Source organism: Belonocnema kinseyi, chromosome 6 (assembly GCF_010883055.1).
Source record: "Belonocnema kinseyi isolate 2016_QV_RU_SX_M_011 chromosome 6, B_treatae_v1, whole genome shotgun sequence".
In the NCBI taxonomy this organism is placed as follows: Eukaryota; Metazoa; Arthropoda; class Insecta; order Hymenoptera; family Cynipidae; genus Belonocnema; species Belonocnema kinseyi.
Window position 1 is genome coordinate 90,255,139 of NC_046662.1, and position 24,165 is coordinate 90,279,303.

Here is a 24,165-nt window from a genome sequence, read left to right on the forward strand (position 1 = left end):
TTTCTAGACAGCAAAAAAGTCTTTATATTTTACATAAAAATCCATAGTCCCTGCAAATATATGGTCAAAAAGGAATTTTGTATTCCATCTATAAAAAGAAAGGAAGCTGAAAATAAAAAATCAATTTCGTCAGTGTGTAGTTTACAAGTTTATTTTGGCAGCATCATTATTGTGCGACGCTTTATTACAGTGGAAAAGAAATTTTATTTAGGGAGATCGTTCCCAAGCGTACCCGTCTAAATAATTTCTCTGCATATAAAGTTGGACAAATAATTCTATGTTCGAAAAAATTAATGCAAATTCTAGAAAAAAAATTCTGATTTCTTAGTGAATAATTTTTGAATTTGTAATCAATGACAGAACCAAACATTGAATTTAAACTGAAAACTGACCGAATTCATTTATTTGTCCAACTGTTTCGTATTAAAAATGGGTATAAGATTTTTTTTGCACTGGCTAATTACTATTTCACGGTGTCATCGGCGCTCAATTTTGATATGCTTGCAAATATGTACAAAAACTGTTTAAACTGTACAATTATTGCAAATTTCGATTTATATAATATACAATTCAATTTTATCAATCTAGTGCTTTCTGACAAACAGTGCGTTATTCTTAGTATAGATTAAAATCAATCGATCATTGTCGCAATTAAAATTTCATTTCCATCCAATCACTTCGCTCCTTCTCGTAAAATGAAAGATTATATATGGTTTAAAACAAAATTGTACACGTCCGAATAAAATATTGACTTCTGTGAATTGCAAGAAGTTCCTTAAATATGTCTCGAAAGTGGTGTACAGAATATAAAAAGAATATAAAATACAGAAGTTCTCATATACAATTACAAAAAAATAATTACAACAGTAGGTAAATAACAAAAAAGAATACAAAAATCTATCGAAATAATTTTCAACAGCATAAAAAAAACTACATAATTGCAATATTCTCTAAAGATGAATTGCAAAAAACAATTCATTAATAATTTAAACAAAAAATCTTTCATTATGCGAGTCAAGGAAATTAATTTTCAGCAAAGATTGAAAAAAGTAATGTTAATTTTAAGTTCTCTTTTCTGCCCTGAGTTACTATCTTTACCTCATGATTTGATGTTTAAATCTCTGAAAGGCTTATATAAAACTGGAACATTTTCGTTTCCGTGAATCTCAACGACCGAATAAAAAGATTCATATACACGATTAATAATGTTCTCGCTCAATGTGGCCTACACTTAATAAAATTTCGATTGAATCCCGTAAAAACTTTTTAAATCTTAATTTGAGTGAATCGATACGCGAGCAACCGATATACAAGTACGTCAAAACAAATGATCAATCAATTGACAATGTTTTATCTATATTTCTCTGCAAGATTAACTTTCAACGACCTAACATAATGTGGACTGCAAAACAGGTAATAAAATGAACTATATGTATGTGGAAGTGCAGTCTTGGAAGCAGACGCCTTTTCCAAAAATTTGAAAGCATTTGACGTCGGGGATGCACTAATAATCTGATTCACTTTTCTTATTATTAGCGATATCTTACTCTAGCGATTTTTGTATTTTGTTTTAGCGATCGCACAGCATGCCAAACTTTTAAGAATCAAAATCAACTTCTCAGTCTATAAAAAATTCCTTCCTGGTGCATTTTAGAGTACGAAGGATTCAGTTCTATCATGGTTACGCGTATACTTATTTAAGTGAGAATAGGGAAAGAACGAAGCTAAAGTGTACCCATAAACCGATACGAGCCAGGTTTTCTGCGTCTGATTAAATTTCCTAGGAGAATTCAATAGTACATGTTATTGACCTCCATTGGTTAACTGAATTGAAGATGAATTTAAAGAGTCGAAAAAAACTTGGCCTTTTAAACTACGGATACCTGCGATTATTGAAGACCTCGAGAGTCAAAAACATTTCAAAAATCTAAGCTATCGGCAATTAACTCTCCGGAAAGAAAACTCTTGAAAATCTATGATGTTCGCTATCCATATTATTGAAACATCTCAAACTTGCTTTACCATAAAAAATATTATCCCACTCGAAGTGGACGATACACGAACTGTAATAAACGAACTAAGGGCGAAAGACCTATTCCATAAAACTAGAAAGGCCATCACATATAAGATAACTGCATTTTCGTATGAACTTTATATGTCCAGATCGAAAATCAGATCGTTTTTAAATTCTGCGTGGACTTCGTCGCCACTTTCAGTCTCTTTTCTATCTTCAACCGCAACTTCGCTTCGCTTTTGCTTGTTAGATTTACGCTTATGTGATGAATTTGTACTATTGTTTCGCAAACTCTCAATGTCGATATAGTCAGTTTTATGATTTTCTGGTGTTTTATTGAAGTTCAGTATAGGTCTCACCGCATCTGATTGATCAGACTCTGGTGCATTTTTTGCCTCGACTTTGAACTTATCGCGATCATCAGTTTCTGAATTTTCACTTTCGCTCATCCTGCGATCGTGAGCTCGTTTTTTGTTTTTCAGTTTTCGCTGGTTCTTTTTCCGCTGACCCAAAATACTGGAATTCGATCTGAAAATTGTATTTGAAATAAGACATTAATTATCTGGTCTAATGATAATGAGTTTCAGGGTTGCTAGAAGTGTGCGGTTTAAAAATTCTATGACTTAACCGGGTTTTCCCAGTTTACTTTCTAAAAAATTACACTGACCGTTTTAAAAAATCCAGTGAATTCTATTCAATTTCAAAAATTATTTTTGTACAATTGTTAATCAATGCAAAAGCCGATGGAGAAAAAAATTCAAAAGAAAATACAACATTGTATGAAAACTTATTGTTCACAGATGATCGTAGAAATGATAGATTTTGTAACATTTCGATATAGAAAACCACAAAGTGTGAAAAATAAGGATTTTGAATGAATAATTATAAAGTTTTATGATTTTTTGAGGAAAAAAGTTTCTAAAAAAATTATAAAAATCTATAACAAAACACAATCTTAACTTTTTAAATAGTTTTCTTGACGAAAATTGCGAATTTCTACAAAGATTTATTTATTTTTTCATGAAATTTTAGAAAAATGTACGCCTGGACAAACTATACGAAGTTTTTCTTAGATTTTAATGCACAATTATGAATTAAGAAATTTTAAGATTTGTAAAAGCTAGTTAGTTTTCAATGTTTTTTCTCAAAAGATTACAAATTTCTGCATGAATTATTAATGAATATGATTCTCCATAAACAAATAGGAAAATTTACGACTTAAAAATAAAGATTGACACTTTGGACCTATATATATGGAACATTTCACACAATATTTGCCAACAAAATTTTTTTTCACGTAAAATATTTTTGCTTATACTGCAATATTAAAGAATGATATGAGAATTCATACGTAAGATAAAAAGTGGGCCTTTTCCTTAACTTTTGAATAAAGTATAGTAAAATTTACTTTAATTATTTATTTAGTAATATAAATCAAATATTTATGAACAAATAGATTGTTCCATGTTGGATACGTTTATTTTATTTTAAAGAGTGGACTAAACGCTTTTCTTGATCTGGTAAAAATTTGGGAGTAGGTAGCCGAATACTTTCGAAGCAATGAATTTTTGAATATCAATAAATTTTGAATATGTTAAGGGGCTAGTTCACAAATAAAGACCCTTTTTCAACAATTATTTTTTGGTAGTAGACTTTATTACATAAAAGTGGGTTTCTCAGCATATTATAGTACATATTTTTATATGTGAAAAATTTTTTAAAAATCTTTTCATGACTTCCCGCGGAAATACGCCAGCCCGAAAAAAATTGATTTTCATTCGGCGGCCACGATAACTACACTTTGGCTTATCCGAAACACAAAATCCAAAAAGATTCTTAAAAAGCACATGCGTGGGTATCGGATAAACCTCAATTATTAAAAACTATTAAAAAATCAAAATCAAAATTTTTTCCAAGTTTGAGACAAATCGGCGTAGTAGATCGGTCGGAATCGTGGCCGCCAGCTTAAAAAACACTATTTCGAGAAAAACGCGTTCAAAATTTAACCCTTCGAAGCACAGCGTATCATATATGATACACAGAATAAATGTAGTTATGGGCAGTTTAATGGGGACTAGAACAGTGAAACTCGGTAATCTTGGGTTTTCGGGGACGCTGAAAACGAACCCGACGTCAAAATTGCAAAATTCAAAACGGCGGATATGGCGGAAGAAATATATGAAAATTGATTCGATATGCTACATGTTTGGTACTCGGGGGTTTAAAGGGTCGCTGAAAACGGATCCAAATGACTAAAAAAACCCGCACTAATACTACCGGATAAGTACTAAAGAATTGTTCAATTCGTTTTTCAGGACACGTTTTTTCGATCTCGCGGCGCCAGATCGAGTTCACGGAGGAGCCCGACCTTACACTAAAAGTTGGTTCATGCACACCGTGAGTTACGAGCGCTTCGGGGGGCCTCGCGGCGTATTTCGGTTTTCAGACACTTTCAACACGCTTTGAGACAAATGTTGGTTCTATCCTATTTTTACATGTATATAGTGACTAAAAATGAGAAAAAAAATTTTTGGATTTTTTGAAAAATTATTTGTGTACTAGCCCCTTAAATCCTAGTCCGAGCGAGTCACGCTGCTGTACACTTCGCGCGTGCGAGCCGCTATTCAAAAATGTATTGCTTCGAAAGTATCTGACTACCCACTCCCAAATTTTTACCAGATCAAGAAAATCGTATAGTCCACTATTTAAAATAAAAAATTTAAAAATAGATCCAAATTGAAAAAAATATTTGTTTATAAATATTTGATTTATACTATTAAATAAATAATTAAAGTCGATTTGAGTACACTCTATTCGAAAGGGGAGGAAAAGGCCCACATTTTATCTTTCGTATGAATTTTCATATATTTGTTTAATATTGCAGTAAAAGAAATTGGAAAAGGGTACTTTATTATTGACATAAAATAAAAAATAAAATCTCGAAAACTTTGAGTCATATTGAAATTAAAAAATACGTATCGAATATTTTTGAGTGTTGTACAAGAAAAAAAGATTTTAGCTTAAAAAAATTGTTGGTGGCAAATATTGTCTGGAATGCCCAATATATAATGTCGCAACCGCTGTCGCCCTACTCCCCTGAGAAACCGCATGAGCTAGCAGTTCTAGGAAGGCCGAGAATGGGGTGACTGAAAGCGAGAGTTTGGTGTAGTTCTTAATAAATCAAAAGTTGAAAACGTTTTTGATGAAAATTACGTATTTCCAAAAAAAAAAAAATAAATAACGCAAATTTGCCATATTTATTATTTGTAGTTTTCCATAATTTTTCTTATAAAATTACAAATTTCTAAACTAAATTATGAATAATTACTATTTTCTAAGAACAAATAGAAATATCTATGACTCTTGAGATAAAAGTTTACTTTTAAATAAGTTGTTGTAATAAAAGTTAAGAATTTAAAACAAAAAATTAAAAATTTTGGTACACCTATATTTCTAGTTGCTCATTGTTATTCTTATAAAATTATACATTTCTAAACATGATTGGGAAAAATAATTATTTTCTGAGAAAAATAGAAATATCAATGTGTCTAAGATGAAAAGTTATTTTTAAATTGGTTTTTTGTAAGAAGTTACAAAGTTCCATAGCTAAATTTGTAGTTTTCCATAGTAGTTCTTGTAAAATCACAAATTTCTAAACCCAATTATGAATAATTACTAATGTCTAAGAAAAGATAGAAATATGCATGACTCCAAGATGAAAGATTAGTTTTCCATCATTTTTAATAAGGGTTTGTGAGAAGTTACAAAGTTAGGAAAACATAGAACCCGAAAGCGATATTCTTCTACAGTTTTATAGGGAAAACGTTAGCCTTTACCCTCGCAGAACGCTGTAATTTTTTTGTAAACAATTTTTCCAGAGAAATTAGATTTGTTAAATGTAAAATTTTAAAACAGAAAATTGGGTAGTTTAAAAAACTGTTGATATTTTGTGCGAATTAAAGAGAATTAAGACATACTACAACAAATTACAAAGAAATGCTTCCAACGAAAACTTTATCCCTGAAAGTGTACGCCATTCTACGGAGAAATACGAGAATCTGAGATTATTTATAGAGTATATATATTTTCGTAGAAATTCTTACAAAGAGAATTCATTAAATATACACGAAGTTAGGGTTTTTAATCTCTCGGACTCCACACGTTTATTTTTTAGTGTTCCTAGACTCTTTCTAGAGATCGATTTCTAATAGCAAAAAATTGTTAATTCCTCCTTATGAGAAAATAATTAATTTATTAATTAATAAAAATTACAATTTCTGAGTAAAATCCGCCATATTTCGGAAATGATGCATCTCAGCTCTAAATTGAAATATGGCCTTTATGTGAGCCAGTTTTCAGCAATAAAATACAATTGTTTTGCTGCAATTTTATGCACGCAAATAAAAAAATATCAAATTCCAATTAAAAAGACAACTCAAGATCAGTTTTTAATTTTTGATATATTTTAAATAGGTAATTGCATAAATTAATTAGGCGCATATTTCTACATATATAAAAAGGGTGATAATAACAATTATTTCTTTCATATTTTTATGCGTAAATTCCATTTTTTTTTAATTATCAACACACTTGAGGAGGTAACAGATATGATCAGGGTTTAAAAATCTAATTTAACAGCATATGCAGCTCATCAAAAACTAAGAATTTGTTGCTCTTAGAAACTGATCGCATAAAATTAATTTTGTTTTCAGCCGTTTTAATCGAAGAAACAAATTCTCGGGTATTTCCCGGTTCGCAAACATTTTTCAGTCAATAAAATAAAAAATTTCCAACTCTAAAGCCAAACATTTTTCCACTTGAAGTAATAAAAGATAAACTACAAATTAAAGAATTCAAACTGAAACTCTTGAATTGAAAAGTTTTGAAACTGAAGTTAAAAGTTATTTAATTTAAAAATGCCGTATTCAAATGCTCAATAATATATACGTAAAAATGAAAGATACTAACACTTTTCAATTGATGCTCTAAATTAAAGAATGAACAAACTTTTTAACTTTTTTAAATTATATTATTTTAAATAATTTTAAGCTTAAATGTTAAAAATTGACAACTTAATTGCTTTTTAACTGAACAATGCTTAAATTATACGTTAAATTATTTTCATTTTAAATAGTTTATACATCCTTGAAAAATTTCAAAAATTTATTTAAAAATCTTGAGAAATCTAGAAGGTGTTTTAAATGTATTTAAATTTTAATTTATTTTTGAAATTTGTTTAGAACTTCTAAACATCTTTTGCAATGAATTCAATTTTTCCTTCAATTTTTAGAAAATCCAGCAAATTTTAAAACATTTTCTTAAAATCTTCTAGATTCTTTTTTAACAATTTTGGAAATCTTTTTGAATATTCTCTTAAAATAATTTTCCAAAATGAAGATTTTCTTAGGAATCTTAATAAAATGTGTTTATTCTTCTAAAATCTTTCACAATTCTTAAAACGTTTCTATTTTCTTTTAAATCTGCAAAACTCTATATTTTGTTTTAAATTAGGCTTCTAAAAATAATAGTGTTCAATTGTTATTTAAAAACAAAAATTCAACAATTTCACTCACAACTTAAACATTTTTTTAAAAGAACAATAAAAATTGTAACGTTCAAAGTTTAAAATCTCTTCCAAATTTTAACGATTCAAGGCAATCTATGTCAAAAACAATTCAGATTCAAATTGTTTTCTTCTAAATATTTGGTTTAAATTTATTTGTCTTAAATAAAAAGTTAAATATTAAATAATTATTGTTTTTCTCAATTAAAACACTTGAAATTGAATCGATTAAAAATGAAATATTTTAGACTTAAACAATATCTAAAATTTAATGAAAGCCCTTAATTACAAATACATTATTATGAAGTTATTTTTATGTTAAAAATAGTATATAAAGTTTCAATCGGACGTTTGCATTTTTTGTCTTTCAAGATAGAAAACTTTAAACTCGATTGTCTCGAAACTACATTTTTTGACACCTTCTGATTGTGGTTCACACGATTCGCAAAACTATATAGATTATAAATCTGTTTTGTTTTTTGATTTCGGGTCAACCGTTCCCGAAATATTTGAGCGAAAGTTGGAAAGGAGAACATTTTTGAGGCCGCCATTTTGTAAACGAAAACAATAAAAAACAGGGAAAAACATTTTTTGTTATTAGTTCAACCTCTATACTTTACAGTGTAAAAAATTTGGAAGGAACACATTATTTTTACCATTTAATAAAATTTGTTGAAACATAAAAAAAATAAAGACACGGATGACCAGAATCTCCCCTTAATTTAATGATAAAAATCTAAAATGGAAAATTTTTAAATAGAAGGTTTTAGAATTACACATTGTAAACTGAATGACGGTATAAGTGAAAAGTATAACAATTCAACTAATTATTTCAAAAACTATGGAAATCGAACTTGGGACAGATTTTTCTTCTGAATATTTGTAAAATTTCCGGTCAAGAAAATAATTCCATACGAGTTCGCAAAGAAAGCAATTAATACCTGTACAATTGGCGAGAGACGACATCGTTGAATCTGACGGTCTTCTTCAAACTGGAACTTTCAGATTCCGAGTTAATTTCTGGGACAGAATCGTATTGCAAATTAACCGAAGATGCCAAGGCAGAACTGTCATCGATACTAGATTCAGAAACGGATCGGGAAAATTGGCTCCTCCGCGATTTTAAAATTCCTTTCGATCTATAAGTGCTGCCATTACTACTCGGCAATTCGTCGCCACTACTTTCCGAAATGGACCTGCTCTGATCTGAAATACGTTTCCTTTCTTGCTGGGCAGGAGACAATTGCTGTGATTCATGCTCTTCTTCATCATCTGTATCCATCTGATTCGACCGAATATTCACGACGATTTCATCACCATTCCGCACAACATCAATCTGTTTATCAGTCTCTTCCTCCGGCTCCTCCTGAAAAATTAAACCAAAGGCCAATAAAACAAATGATCCTAAACAGATGCGGCGGAGCCTTTTTTTTATCTAGTGGAGGCAGGAGAATGAACTTATAATATTGAATGACACGCTTTGTACCATAGTAGAATAATATTATATCAGAACGATTTAAATTATATCTCAAAGATTTCACAGTTTACAAATACTTCGCAAATATTTCGGATGGATTGAAGATTTTATAAAGACTTGAATTATTTCCTAAAGACTTCAATAATTGAGGGTCCGGGTACAAGAAGCGGACGAGCGCCCAAAAACGCGTAAAAGTATTGTCTAAACGTTTTGAGGTATCCAAATTTTGAAGTTCAAAAAATTTAATTTAAACAAAAATGGGCTTGTAGATAATGACAAGACGGAACTTTTTTGTATTGAAATTGTTTCTTTCTGGTGTATATTTTTAATAATAAAATTGAAAAAGGGGTGATCAAAATTTCCCCAAATTTAATTATATTTTAAAACATAAATCATCCCCACTCAGGCAAATTTTATTGAAACTTGTTCAGTGATATATTTCCTGTTTCTTCTTTTTTTTAATAGATGTCGAATTAATTGACCCAATTATTAAATTTGTTAGAAAACATTTTTCATTTTCATTAGGGTAAAAAAAATATTTTCATGCTAAACTTAGTCTTTCTATCTCTCTCTCTCTCTCTCTCTCTCTCTCTCTCTCTCTCTTACCGCCAACTCACTCTTTGTACGATCGTCCCGCTCCGTCGCAGAAGGATGAGGTGATCGCGAGGAAGTAAATCACTCCGTAATCCCACAAAACACAAGAATCACAAATATGTTGCACAGAGACACACACACTTAAAGTTTGAAATGAAGTTAATGGAAAGAAACATAAAAAGTAAACGATTGGAAATTTATAAAACAGAATTTCTGATCGTATAAAAAGGATAGTTTCCGACGTCATAAAAATAGAGACATCCGCTCAGTTTCAAATCACGAAGAAAACTGAAAAATCATTGACAGAGGTCCTCCAATTTTACAACTTTCGAGATTCAAGGAACGGAGTTTTGATTTTTAAAGGGCTGTGGCCGTAATTCTACATGAAAACATTTTTTTACCAAATATTGAATACCAAAGTTTAATTTTAATTTTATTTATTACACACACACACTTTTTTTCTCAAGAGCTGGACCCAGTCTAAGCTTCAATTAGCTAAACAATCAATTCAAAAAGTTTTCCTCTGGCGTTGCAGAAGTAGCGGTATTTTGCCTAAGTCACAAATTTTGATCTTGAATTCGTTTAATTTTAAAGCAGTATTTGTACGGGACAATTTTCATGTCTGACAGATTCCAGAGGTCCACCATGTATATAATGATTAATTATCTGTGCAAATAAATGCGACAACTAAATAATTATATTCTGTTCTTGCAAATTAAAATAGCTTCGATGCTACCGATTGATGTGGTTAACCATTTTTACGACTCTCAGAACTTTCAAGTTTATTTGAAGAACACAAATTTAAGTTCTGGCAAAAATGTGATAATTTGATTAATGATGCTCAAACCGATAGGAACACATTTCACAACACCAGAATGAACAATTAGTGGTTCAAAAATCTATTGGATGTTGATATACCAGAAAATTTTGCTAAAGTCGCTAGTTTAGGGAAAAATTACAGCGCAAAAATAGAATAAGATCGAACACTGGTGTACGATCTAATTGCCAGTGTTGAGTCTAATATCAACAAAATACCAGAGGTAGATCAGGTTCGCGCTAGACTAAATATACCGAGTTATATGTGGGGTTATGAATTCGGGCTACGCCGTAAAGTCAAAAATCATACAACCCTTCGAATGAAGTCAGACAGGCCGAGAAATTTGTAAAAGAAAACCCTCAGATTATTTTTGTTAACGCGGACAAGGGTCATACTACCGCCGCGATGAAAAGAGAAGATCACAACCCGACAGTTAACGCATTATTAAAAGATCGGGACACTTACCTTACAAGAAATAAGGATACAACCAAAAAAATTGCAAGGGAAGTCACAAACCTAGTTACAAAAAGGGAATAAAGTTTTTAATTCAAATGATTATGAGATTAAATTCACGCTAGAGAAAGAACAAAATAGGGCGATAAACTTTCTGGATGTAACTCTTCACTGGAATGACGTTCAAAACAATAAAGTATAATTGGTGCCACAGACCCACCTGGTCTGGTAGATGCATAAATTTTGATTCAAACCACCCACAAACGTACAAAAAAAAGTGCATTTTTATTATGGTTGACAAGAGTCATTTTTCTTTCGGATAAACAATTTCATCAAGTAAATTTGCAATTACCGGAAGACACACTTCGTGCCAACTTTTACCCGGAAAAATTTGTTACAGAGAATATAAATGTCAGATTACATATTTTGTCCCACAATGAACAACGTAGAGTTGACGAAATAGTTAAAAACGCGGAAATTAGGTCTTTTATTAGCATTCCATATGTTGAAGATCTATATGAGCGAATCGCGAGTGTTTTCGGGCATTATGATATAACTACAGCGTTTAAAAACAAAAGAGACCTTACGCCGGTCCTGAGGCCCACTAAACACAAATTAAAGAGATTGCAAAATAGCGATATTGCTTATGGCATTCGGTGCAAAGGTCAAAATTGCAAAGCGGTTTACATAGCCCAAACTAAACGTCCGTTAGGAATAGGGGTTAAAGAATGCAAGAAAGATATAAATAAGGTCCCCTAATAAACAGACAATGCTCACTAAGCATAATATTAAAAAAGATCATTTTTTCGATTTTTATAACGCGAAAATTCTTGCCAATGAATGTCACTGCCGCAAACGTCTGATGTTCGAAATGTGTGATATTGCTGGTAATAAGAATGCTGTCAATTTTAGAACCGTCGTGGAAAAACTTTCCAAAATATACTACCCTGTTGTAAAGCGGAACAAATTTTGAGAACACATAGACACTACGGTCGTCGCCCCCTAAAGGGAATCAGCAATCGGTCCTCTCAATTTTCAGGTAGAATTAAGGCCATTAAGGTCTCTATTTTTCTTACGTCGAAAACTATCCTTTTTATATGAAAACTTAAAACTTGTTTAAATCTGATATCTGGCACTGAGGAGGACCCCTATCCGCGGTCGAAACGTTTGCCAATCTAACCTTTTTAAGAAATGCATGCTTTATAATTAAGTATTTTCATAAGACCCTAATGCCAATGAAAAATATCTTCTAACAAATTATTGAAACAGTTTGAAATTTTGTATATATACAAATTATACCCTAGCGATGCCTACAAAATAAAAAAGTTAAAAATGCTAATTGTTTAATAACAATTCATTGCAAATGGAGACCTGACGATAAGCACGTTTTTTTAGCTTCGGCGAATAAAAGTATGGAGTGAACACTATAGTTGAAACAATTTCCAGTGATACATTTGTTCCTTAGTATTGGAGGAAGATTTCTGGAAATTTTTAGACCCGTTCATTAAAAATTGACGGAAATATCGATTTTGTAAGAAAACACGCGATGCCGTCTACAATTCCATCGTTAGCAGATTCGAGCGCTTCTCGACGTTAGTATTATCGCCTGTACTCTCCTATAAAGGACTCGGTCTTTTTAAAAATTAAAAAAACCTGCTCTTTCCCTCAATTAATAGAAAATCGACTGCTTTATATTTTTGGACATTTCGCAGTTTTCTGTGAATTAGCAAATAACAGAAAAAATGAAAATTTGCGCTTCGCAAGTTGTTTATTCCTCAAATTTTAAAGCACATTGTTGCCAGTGTTATCATTTCTGATCATTTATCATCATTTTTTTTAACACTTTAACACGGGAACATTAAAATTAGATACTGTCTTTATTATTTGTAAACCCTTTCGTTCTATATCACAAATATAATCACTTTTTCTTGCCAGATTGTTACTTATCATAAATTTTACTATTTCTTGAAACCTATATAATTACATATTTATAAGTATGTCCATTTTGCAATTCTACTATTGTTATTGCTATTGCTCGCACAAATTTGTGTGTTTATAAACACACTTTTGACTTTTAGAATAGAGGTAAAAAATCGCGATTTTTTCTGAAAATTTAAACTTATTTTTGACTTTTCAGTTACAGCGCAGAAATGCTTATTTAAAGTTTCGCAAAAAGGAATTGTTTAAAAAGTTTATTATTATTTTTCTAAATACTATTTTCTTCGAAAAATGTGTTGTTATGAATTACAAAATGGATCTACTTATAAATATGTACTTATATATATTTTAAGAAACAGTAAAATCTATTAAAAGCAGTAATCTGGCAAGTAAAAGAGATTATACTTGTGATATAGCATGAAAGGGTTTATAAACAATAAAGATAGTATCCAATTTTAATGTGCATGCGTTAAAATGTTTAAAAAAAGGATGATAAATGCTCAGAAATGATAACAGTGGCAACAATGTGCTTTGAAAATTGAAGAATAAAGAACTCTCGAAGCGCAAATTTTCATATTTTCAGTTATTTTCTAATTCACTGAAAACTGCGAAATGTCCAAAAATATAAAGCAGTGGATTTTCTCTTAATTGGTGGAAAGAGCAGACTGCTAACGATCGATTTTCTCTTAATCGGGGGAAAGAGCCGACTGCTAAATTTCCCAAAATCTTCCTCCAACAGTAAGGAATAAATGCCTCGATAGAAGTTGTTTCAACTATAGTGTTCACTCCATACTTTTCTTTGCCCAAGCTAAAAACACGTGCTTACCGTCAGGTCTCCATTTGCAATTAATTTCTATTAAATAATTGGCGTTTTTAACTTTTTTTTATTTATTTTGTAGGCAATTTTATAATTAACAATATACAACGGAAAGAAAAACTATAAGTAGAAAAGTTCCGCCTTGTCATTATCTACAAACTCATTAAATGTTTTCTTTTTAACTCTAAAATTTGGATACCACAAGATGTTTGGACAATAAATTTACGCGTTTTCGTGAGCTCGTCCCCTTATTGTATCCGGACCCTCCATTGCACAAAATTACCAACAATTTTTAAAATATTCAACAGATTTCTAAAGATTGTAGAAAGATTTGAACAAAGATACTTTAATAATTTTAAACATTTCTCAAATATTTCGCAGATTTCGGATAGATTAAGAAGATTTTACAAAGATCTCAATTATTTCCAAAAGATTTAAATAATTTCACCAATACTACGAAATATTGAAACAATTTTATTAACATTTCCCAGATTTCTAAAAATTTCAAAATTATACCAAATACTTCATAAATATTTTCAAAAGGGTATTGAAGATTTCGCCAAGATTTCGGATAGACTTAACATGTACAGAAAAATATCACAATTTCACAAATAGACTGAAATTTTTTAAAAATATTTTATAAAGATTTTAATGATTTTCCAAAGATTAAAAATATTTCGGATAGATTTAAAAGATTCCGATGATTTTACAAAGATTTTAATCATTTCAAAAATATGATCAAATATTTATAAAATATTTGAAATGCTTCGAAAAGATTGCAATGATTTCCCAAAGACGTCACAAAAACTTCAAAGGTTGCACAAAGATTTCAAATACATTTAAAAGATTTCACAAACTTCAAAGATTTCCCAAAGATTTCAACAATTTAAAATTAAAAAATTTTATTTTCGATAAATATTTTATTGGATTCCCAAATATTTCAAATATTTCATAAAGATTCCTGATATATTTAAAAGATTTCACAAATATTTCAATGGCTTTCCAAAAATATTATAAAATATATGAAATATTTCGAAAAGATTGCAATGATTTGCCAAAGATATTACAAAGGTTTTAAAGGTTGCACAAAGATTTTGAATAGATTTAAAAGATTTCACAGGCTTCAATGATTTCCCAAACATTTCAAAAATTTAAATATTAAGAAAATAAAGATTTTATTGGATTCCCAAATATTTCATAAAGATTTCGGATATATTCAAAAGATTTCAATCATTTCGAAAATAATACCAAATATTTATAAAATATTTGAGATGTTTCGCAAAGACTGCGAATAGATTTCAGACTTCAATGATTTCCCAAAGATTTCAAAAATTATTATTTTTTTAAATATTTGATTAAGATTTTAATAGTTTCACAAAGATTTCGGATAGATTTAAAAGATTTCAATTATTTCAAAAATATTGTCAAATATTTATAAAATATTTGATATATTTCGCAAAGATTTCAGACTTCAATGATTTCCCAAAGATTTCAAAAATTATTACTTTTTAAAATATTTGATTAAGGTATTAATAGTTTCACAAAGATTTCGGATATATTTAAAAGATTTCAATCATTTCAAAAATATCATCAAACATTTATAAAATATGTGAGATGTTTCACAAAGATTTCGAATAGATTTCAGACTTCAATGATTTCCCGAAGATTTCAACAATTATTATTTTTTTAAATATTTTATTAAGATTTTAGTAGTTTCACAAAGATTTTGGGAGATTTAAAATATTTCAATCATTTCAAAAATATTATCAAATCTTTATAAAATATTTGAAATATTTCGGATTTTAAAGATTTCACGGACCTCAATGATTTCAACAATTTCGTATATCCGACAAAGATTTCAAAGACTTTAGGTCGATTTTTGGAAAAATTTAAGCGATGTGATGATTCATTCGATTTCAGATTGGGGAAAATCAATACTTTACCCCTCCCTGGGCCTAAAGAATTAAGAAGTTTTTTTCAGTTATTACCATAAGTTCTTGCAGTTTATTCTTGACAGAGATCGCCGAAGAAAACTCCTTTGTTTCCATAAACTCCTCATCAAGTCCGACATAGTACCTCCTAAGATCCGTACTCTTTAAGGCGACTGTAATAACGACGTTGTTGTCCCACGGTTCGACTGTAAGGGAATTCGGATCAACCGAATCTTCACTTATCTTAATACAAATGGAATAGTAAACTGGAAAGAAACCCGCGCCCACTGAAGTTAACAAGACGTGAATGCCAGAGTTGCCATCTAGGGACTTCTGGCAAATCGATTCCGAATCCACGTTCTTGACATGAATCGTGATCGCGAGAATATTATCGTATACGTTACAGGTAAATGCTGGAATAGAATACTTGATATTCGGGTTCATGAAATGATTCGCTAACTCCGCACTTGCTTTAGTCCGTAAAGCCGTATCTTCGCATTCGCTAACTTGCACTTCACTTTCGCCATTTAACTCAACGATCAAAGGCCTCGACGAATCTGAATCTTTCGAAGAATCGGTTTCAGTGCTCACATTATCAATATGTTCGAAACTATCCCTAGAATCGTCTTCATCCCTGAGAGGACTGCTGTGATCAGTATCAACCCCGCTGTCTTCTCGTGGGTCGCCCAAAGTTAAATTCCTACGAATCACAGGCAATGTAATGGTTAGTTTCTTGTACTTTGAGTCGAATTTCGCGTTTCCGCTGTCACCGTCCACAGAATAAGGGAGAGGCAATTCCAAAAGATACTTCGCAGGCTTCTCGCTTTTCAGGGTTAGAGAGCGTTCGAGAACGTCCAGGGTTGCATCATTGGCAGATTTGAGTAAAGGCATGTCAATCACGACGACTAGCCTTTTTGGAATCGCGGAATGTATCTTCGCGTCTTTGCTGTACCTGAATTCCTCTAGCTCCAGGTCGCTTTGATGGGTTATCACGTACTTTGGAGTCGCGTATTTTGACTCTGAAACTTCCGACTTCTCGCTGTTATGATAATAAGTAGACTTTGGTGCAGCTCGTTTCGCCTTCTCCTCAAACCTCTTCTTTGACTGTTGCTCGCGACAATTGTCATAACTAGAAATTATTTTCTGGTAAATTTCTGGCTCTATGTCCAAAGGCTCTTTGATTGGGTTCTCAGCGGGTTTCCGGATCACCGTGGGCTGAGACGAACCCTTGAAATTCATCTTCGGGAACTTGAAGTTCTTGCGATCAAGCTTCACCTGAAATTTAGTTTGCTTGAGTCAAATTAATAATAGTACTATTAATTATTTGAGATGATGCAAGTATTTATTCACTCGGATGATTAAAAAACTTGAGCTTGAATAAAAAATTTAGTTGAATGAGATAAAAGCATATCAGTAACCTACTTTTTACTGTAAGGCATCCTCGTGTAAGTTTATAGATATAAGTCTAGACGTGTTTCGACATTTGTAAATATATGCTTAATGACAGGAATGTTTCTTATCTGATGGAACGTATTTTTGTTTCAGCGAATTTAAATACAAACATTGAACGCAACAGCATAATATTATTCTCAATTTTGTTCATGGACTGATTATTAATGGCGGAAATAATTAGCATGGAGATTAGGGTGGCCCAAAGAAAATGAAATAGTTTTTGTTTGTTATCTCATTCCTCCACTTTCTTTCATTTAGTGTAAAAATAATTGTGCAAATGTTTATAAACGGTTTAAATAAAGATTCAAGGCCTTTAAACGCTAAAGAGTTAATTAACTTTGTTTTGTTCAAATCAAAAATGAGTTACATAAATACAATTAGTAATGTCAATAAAATGATGACCGGAATCGCTGCAAATAATTGTACCCTTATTTCATTCAGAATACTAACTTAAAAAGTAAAAATGTGCTCCTTTCATATAACTTGGATAATTTTGACCTTGAATGATTAAAAATGACCTTGCAAAGATTAAAATGCGCGGCAGTGATGGAGAACTCCTGTTAAACTGTTCAAATTACCCCGTTGAAGAATGTTTCTTCGTTCACCGTTCTTTACATACTTTCTGATAAGAAAAGTTCCAGGATGACTACAAAAATTGTACAAATAATTCATACTTATTTTTAAATAATGTAAAGACAGTTTAAGTTACATTTTTAGGCCTCTAAACAAACTATGATTTTAACAATGGTAAAATACAGTATTTTTGTGAAAAGTGAGTAACTGTTTAACAAGAATGTCATACAATGATGCTGGAACTAGAGTTGGGTACTAACTTGTTACAACTAAATTACTGAAAAGTTACGTTATTTGTAACTTCGTTAATATTTTATGGGTAAAAAATTGATATCTTTTGATTGAGGATTCAGCTATTTTGATGACAATTCTTTTTTTTTTTAATATGCAATATCAACTATTATATTTTTCGTTTGAAATGCATCTACTTTGGTTGAAAACTCATGTATTTTGTTAAGAATGCATCCATTTTTTGTATAAAGTTCAACTATTTAGTTGACAAATAACTTTTTTGTCAACAATTCATATTCTCCGTTTGAAAATTTAACTGTTTTGCAAAAATGTCATCTTTTTGGCTTAGAAATTAAACCATTTACGTGGAAATTCTTTTTTTATCGTTCAAAATTCGGCTTTTTCGTTTCAAAATGTATCTCTTTTGGTGGAAAATTAATCCAGTATGGTTGAGGATTACGCTATTATATTAAAAATGCGTATTTTTTTGGTTGAATTCAACTGTTTTTGATCTAAAATGAAAATATTGTTTGGTTGACAATGCATGTCTTTTGTTAAAAATTTAACTATTTTGGTAGAAAGTTCCACTAGTGAAATAAAAATTAACAAACACTTTTTTCTTCGGAAATTTAACTACTTAGTTGAAAGTTGAACTACTTCGTTAAAAAAATGAATACAGTAGTTTGGTTAAAGCTTCATAATTTTAGTTGAAAATTCATCCCTTTGGTTGAAGTTTTTTGTATAAAATTAAACCATTTAATGAAAAAGTAACTTTTTTCTTAAAAATTAATATTTGGTATGAAAATCTAACCTTTTGGTTGAACATTCTTCGTTAGTTGGTTAGAAATTCGATTCTTCTGTTGAAAAATCGTCTTTTTTTTAATATTCATCTATCTTGTTGAAAATGCAATATTTGTACATAAATGTTAGGAATTCAATGCGTTTCAAATGGAACTATTCCAATTATGTTTTGTACGAAATTGGAAAAATTGCAGGCCCTGATACTACAAACTGTTATCTGAATATTAGAATGAAATCTTAAGTCTAGATAGATTTTACTGCATTTAATCAAAAAAATTTTAAGGTGCAACACTTATAAACATTCTTTTTTACAGTCATGCAAATAGTATTTCCAATTTATTCGTTAAAAGCGATGACTTACATAGCACCGTAAAACGGGAGAATAGAATTACTTGAAATTAACAAGCTTGTCGTGATTTTAGCTTGAAATTTAATATGAAAAATAATTTTTTACGACTGATGAAAATAAAACTAATAAAATAAGTAATTTTGGTGATCTTACCGAAAAATGCGGAAAAACAAAACCCTTTCAGAATCGGATACCGCATGGTATTTCAAGTAACTCATGCAACTCTGACTGGAACTCATTTAAAGGTAGTTCAACGTAAACCTATAGAGGGTGTTTCTTAAATTTTAAGGATAGTATTCTAAATAAAGTTAGTGTAAAAGTGTTTTTCGTGATGCCTACTATCATTTTACTGTCATGTTTATCGCTTTTATGTTTTTCTGTTATCCATTTGTCATGTAAAAAATAATAATAAACACACACATATTTTTACACCAAGTGAAAGAAATGAGAGGGATGAAACATGGAAAAAATTTTATTCTTTTGGCCCACTCTAATCGAGACCTCTTAATTTTTAAAAATGTTTGATGTTTTATATTCGGATATACATTTAAATAATTGTTTAAAAATTCGAGCAATTATAAATAAAATAAGATATGAATATTTATGACAGCAGCTTGTTACATTACTGAACATAATCAATAAAGCAGAAAAAAAAGTTTGATTGATAACAAAACACCACTACCAGTTTATTCGTTACGTTTTACAAAAGCACTTTTACAAGCGAAGCAATTTCTTTCTGTTGAATAAACGAATCATTCTTCTAAAGTGATAGAAAGTATCTAAAAATATGTCACTGTCTTGCAACTTTGATTAATTTGAAGGAGAGACACGTACCGGTACTTTTATTTACAATGTATTCTGTACTGGAAAAAATATGGTTGAAAATTAGATTCGTTTTTTTAGACGTTTCACAAGGCCTTACTCTGACTGCCGTTGTAGTTCTACAAAGTTACTGTTAACTTCTAACGATTCCAGAATATTACCAAACTCGGTAATTTTACCACTTGGAGCGTTGTGACTTTACAGGTGAAGGGGGGGGGGGGGCTGAAATTAAATGAAATTTACTACGGTGAAGCTAATTTTTTAACCACTGTTTTGATAAAATTACCACGGCAATCATTAGTACCTTTCTGTCATATTTTTTTTACTATTTTCGACGTGGTAATTTTCAAACACATGTCACAATATGGTATAACATTATTTATACATACAAATTGTAATTTCATTACATTTTGAAATTTGATTGATTTATCATCGTAAAGAATGCACAGTAAAGGGGATGTAATTTTAATTTTGTTTCAGTGTAGCTGCACATTAAAAATTTCGAGAATATTCGAAAAGCAGCAGGAAGCCCCAAACCTTTTTTCATTTAGTTTCATAAAATCGATAACTATCCTCCACCTATTTATTTCTTTGGAATTGGCTCTTTTAAAACGATCAATACTTACGTGTCAATCTCGAAAAAATATCAGAATTAATCTCGGATGCATTAAAAAATGTCCACAAAGCACAAAACCAAACAAAACGTAACCAATTTGGAGGTTAGGATACCCACCGATGCATCGATGTGTCGGACATGTTGGAGACGTTAACTCACCTTAAAATTATTTTCCACGCCGTCCATGGCCGTGTTATTAACAATGTCTCTGAATCTTGGATTTTTCGATGCAAGATATAATGTGTCGGGATGGAAAACAACGTCGAAAACGACGCAGCGGACATTTTTTTTATCGAGGTCGTCTCTAGGTGGTGTGAGGGAATAGGGAATCGACCATTGTAATCCTCGATGTCCTTCATCGTGGGATGGTTGACTGCTGGGTTTATTGACGATATTGCTTTGGCTAATATTTAGAAAACATTTTTTTTCACCGTTCACGCTTGTTTTTATGACGTAACCCGGTTCGGGGTTAACGAACGTAACGTCGACGCCCCGTTCCTTCTCTAACTGCGTGATCTCCTTTTGATAGCGTTTCTTATTTTCCGGGTCGCTCACATCCTCGGCGTATTCAATTAATAACTTGCGGAATTCGTCCTTTTTAAGGCATTCTGTTAGGTCTTTCAATTCCGTTCGGGTAACTTCTAAATCATCCCACTCGTTTTTTCTTTGACCACAAGCGTCCATCTTCCGAAGTTGTATGGAAACTACTACTTGTTTACAAATAAAATTCGATTCGTGCGCCAGTGTGCATCCGTGTATAGAAAGATCCCGAACTAACACGTGGACCAACTGCGCTACGCATGACTGCGCCGGCGCAGCCGGCCGGCCGGTTTGCTTGCGTCGAAATGGGGAACTAATTCAAATTCAAATGTAAGTGAGTGACGCAAGAGAAGGAACTGACGCTAAAGTGAACAAAAAATAATAATCATTTAGGTTGCAATTTAAAAGCATTCTAATTTTTATTTGTACAATATAATAATCTTGAATACTAACTATTGAATGCCTTAGTTAGTATTTTTGTGATTTTTATAGAAATGGATGATCATTCTCGAAGTTGAAGCGCAAAGTTTCAAAAAGTTCGAATTTAAAGCTGTTAAAATTTTAAAGCATATTAATTTAAAACCATTAAGCTTTATGGTATTTGTTTTTAAAAGTTTTTTTTAGCGCTTCAATTTAAACAGATTTAAGCTCTATTTCGACGGCCTTCAAATTCACATTATTCTATTTAAAAATTTGTGTTTATCCTACCAATCGTCTCAACTTCAAATTTTATAACCTGAACTTTGTTAAACATCGTAATTGAAAAATTTAATATAAAAATTGTTAATTTACAGTAAAACTATTCTATTAAATAAATTGTTTTTAAAAGGGATAGAAATGTGTATTGTTTTTTTAAATAAATTTAAAGTTAATGTTACCCCATAACTAATTTCACTATAACGACTTTAAATTTAACATTATTACATCAATAAAAATATGTATCGTTCCGAATAATTACTTTCATAAAGAATTGAAAAAATCCTGCTTTCTAGGAACAACAGGGAATTTTCCAAAAACTTTTTGTGTTATGAGCTGGATGAAAGTTAAAAATTGACCTATTTTCGCTACAATTACAGCAACTTGAAGGTTAACTATATTATAACATTGCAACATTTTCTACCTTTTGCATAATTACTAGGGTGGGCCAAAAAAAAATTTGAAAGGATTAGATTTATCGGCAATAGCACTGAAAAGTTGGGTAATGTTTATGGAAGTGAATAATTTTAAATGGAAAAAGTAAGAAAAAAATGGTTTCGTCCAAAATATAATATTTAAATAAATGATGAATATGCAATTTGGTGAATTTGTACCTAAAAGTAAAAAATAAACAGTTTTAAGTTTAATTTTTATACTTTATTACTTTTTTTTAATTTTTTATATTACACAATTTTGAAATATTTTTTACGGATCCTAAAAATGAGCCATTTTTCACACAAAATCGGTAAAAAATAGAAAACAATTTCAATTGTTTTTTACCTCAAATTTATAAACCCTCAGCCACATGATTTTGTTTTAAAAAAAATATTTTTCCGAGGAAAAATGCCTGATTTTTTATTTATTTCATAATACTTATTGTTAATAATAACAATTTCAAGACGCTGACACATTTACTGCATGATTTTGTGAGCAAAAAAGATTTTTTCCAAGAGCCGATTAAATTTTTTGTTTTAATATTTGTAAATGACAATAAACATGTAATGTTTATAAAATGTTTTCATTTGAAATGATTTTCAAAGAAATTTTAAATTGGTTCTATGAGAAAGTCAATGACAGAATTCATTTCAAATCGGACTGCAGTCCAGACTCAGCTCTCAGACCTCGTTGGAAATCTTCAAAAAAGTTAAAAATTAAAAAAAATGGCAGGTGTTTTAGTAAAAATATCGAAAGTCAATTTCCTAAAAAAATTCCAATATTTTTCTCTTAACCCTTTGATGCATATATTTTTCTGTTTAGTGAATTTATGTGAAAATCTCTACTCGGAGGTTTTTGGGGTCGCTAATTACGAATCTGAAGTCAGAATTTCCAAATTTTCAATTCAAGATGGCGAATTTAAGATGGCTGTTCCAAATATTGAAAAAAGAGATATACCAGCTTTAAAATCTCTACTTGGGGTTTTTTGTGTCGCTGATTACGAATCTACTATTAGTTTTTCATAATTCTTCAACACAGATCTAATATGGCCAAGATTTACGTGTCGATGTGAACTATATTTGATCGATCAATTTTAATTTTAATGTAGTAACTTCAAATTCGTAATCAACAACCCCTGAAACCCCCAAATAAAGATTTTCAAGCTCGTATATCTCTTTTTTCAATACTTGGAACCGCCATGTTGAATTTGCCACCTTGAATTGAAAATTGCGAAATTCTTGCTTCAGACTCGTAATCAGCGACCCCATAAACCACCGAGTAGAGATTTTCAAATTCATATCTCTTTTTTAATTTTTGGAACCGCCATATTGAATTTGAACATTTCCAAATTCTGACTTTAGATTCGTAATCAGCGACTTCAAAACCCCCCGAGTAGATATTTTCAACTTCATATGTCTCTTTTTCGAAATTTTGGAACCGCCATCTTGAATTTGAACATTTCAAAATTCTAACTTCAGATTTGTAATCAGCGACCCCCAAAAACCCCTGAGTATGAATTTTTGATTTATTATGTAGAACAGATTCTTCAAAAATGAATTATTTGGAAGAAGAGGCATTTTTTATGTTTGTTTATTTATATTACAATTATTATAAATAATGATGCCAAATAAACTATATGTTTATGCTTTCTCACCAATAAATTAGCAAATGAATAATGAAAACCCTACCCAAATACGTTAAAAATTAATTAAATAGCAAATATCTGAAATTGGTCACCCACGTTACCACCGTTCAACTAAGGGTTAATTTATTTCTAGATTCATTGCAGAGTATGTATTGAATAGAAGATGGAGAGAAGAGGGAATTTTTTCTGTCTGAAAAACGAAAATTCACATTTTTTTCCAAAACGATACAAAGTACGAAAAAAGTTTAAAAAACAAAGTTGTTTTTCTAAACATTTTCTAGAAAAAGGCCTATTGATACTTTTTTCGATCTCGCGTTATTTTTGAGCAAATACGTATAAAATCCTTTAAAGTTTATTTTTTTCACAAAAATATAATTTTTTGTTGTGATGAGAACAATAAA

The 24,165-nt window shown here is 30.6% G+C and overlaps 1 protein-coding gene across 1 annotated transcript; it reads right to left on the reverse strand.

The window, feature by feature from the left end:
* Positions 1-129: 129 nt before the first annotated feature.
* LOC117174189 (protein kintoun) lies at positions 130-21,198 on the reverse strand. The gene is made up of 4 exons (XM_033363043.1): positions 20,608-21,198; positions 15,662-16,879; positions 8,519-8,943; positions 130-2,542 (listed from the first exon to the last, which is right to left on the reverse strand). Exons 1-4 carry the CDS (start codon positions 21,130-21,132, stop codon positions 2,152-2,154), a joined length of 2,559 nt encoding a protein of 852 aa, XP_033218934.1. The 5' UTR covers positions 21,133-21,198; the 3' UTR covers positions 130-2,151.
* Between the last annotated feature and the right edge of the window lie 2,967 nt (positions 21,199-24,165).

Bases quoted from the DNA above. Each gene is read 5' to 3' on its own strand.
- LOC117174189 (XM_033363043.1), bottom strand. From the start codon at position 21,132: ATGGACGCTTGTGGTCAAAGAAAAAACGAGTGGGATGATTTAGAAGTT. The intron at 16,880-20,607 runs GTGAGTTAACGT...ACTAAATTTCAG, and splicing joins GCGTGGAAAATAATTTTAAG to GTGAAGCTTGATCGCAAGAA. The intron at 2,543-8,518 runs GTATTAATTGCT...TACAATTTTCAG, and splicing joins GTCTCTCGCCAATTGTACAG to ATCGAATTCCAGTATTTTGG.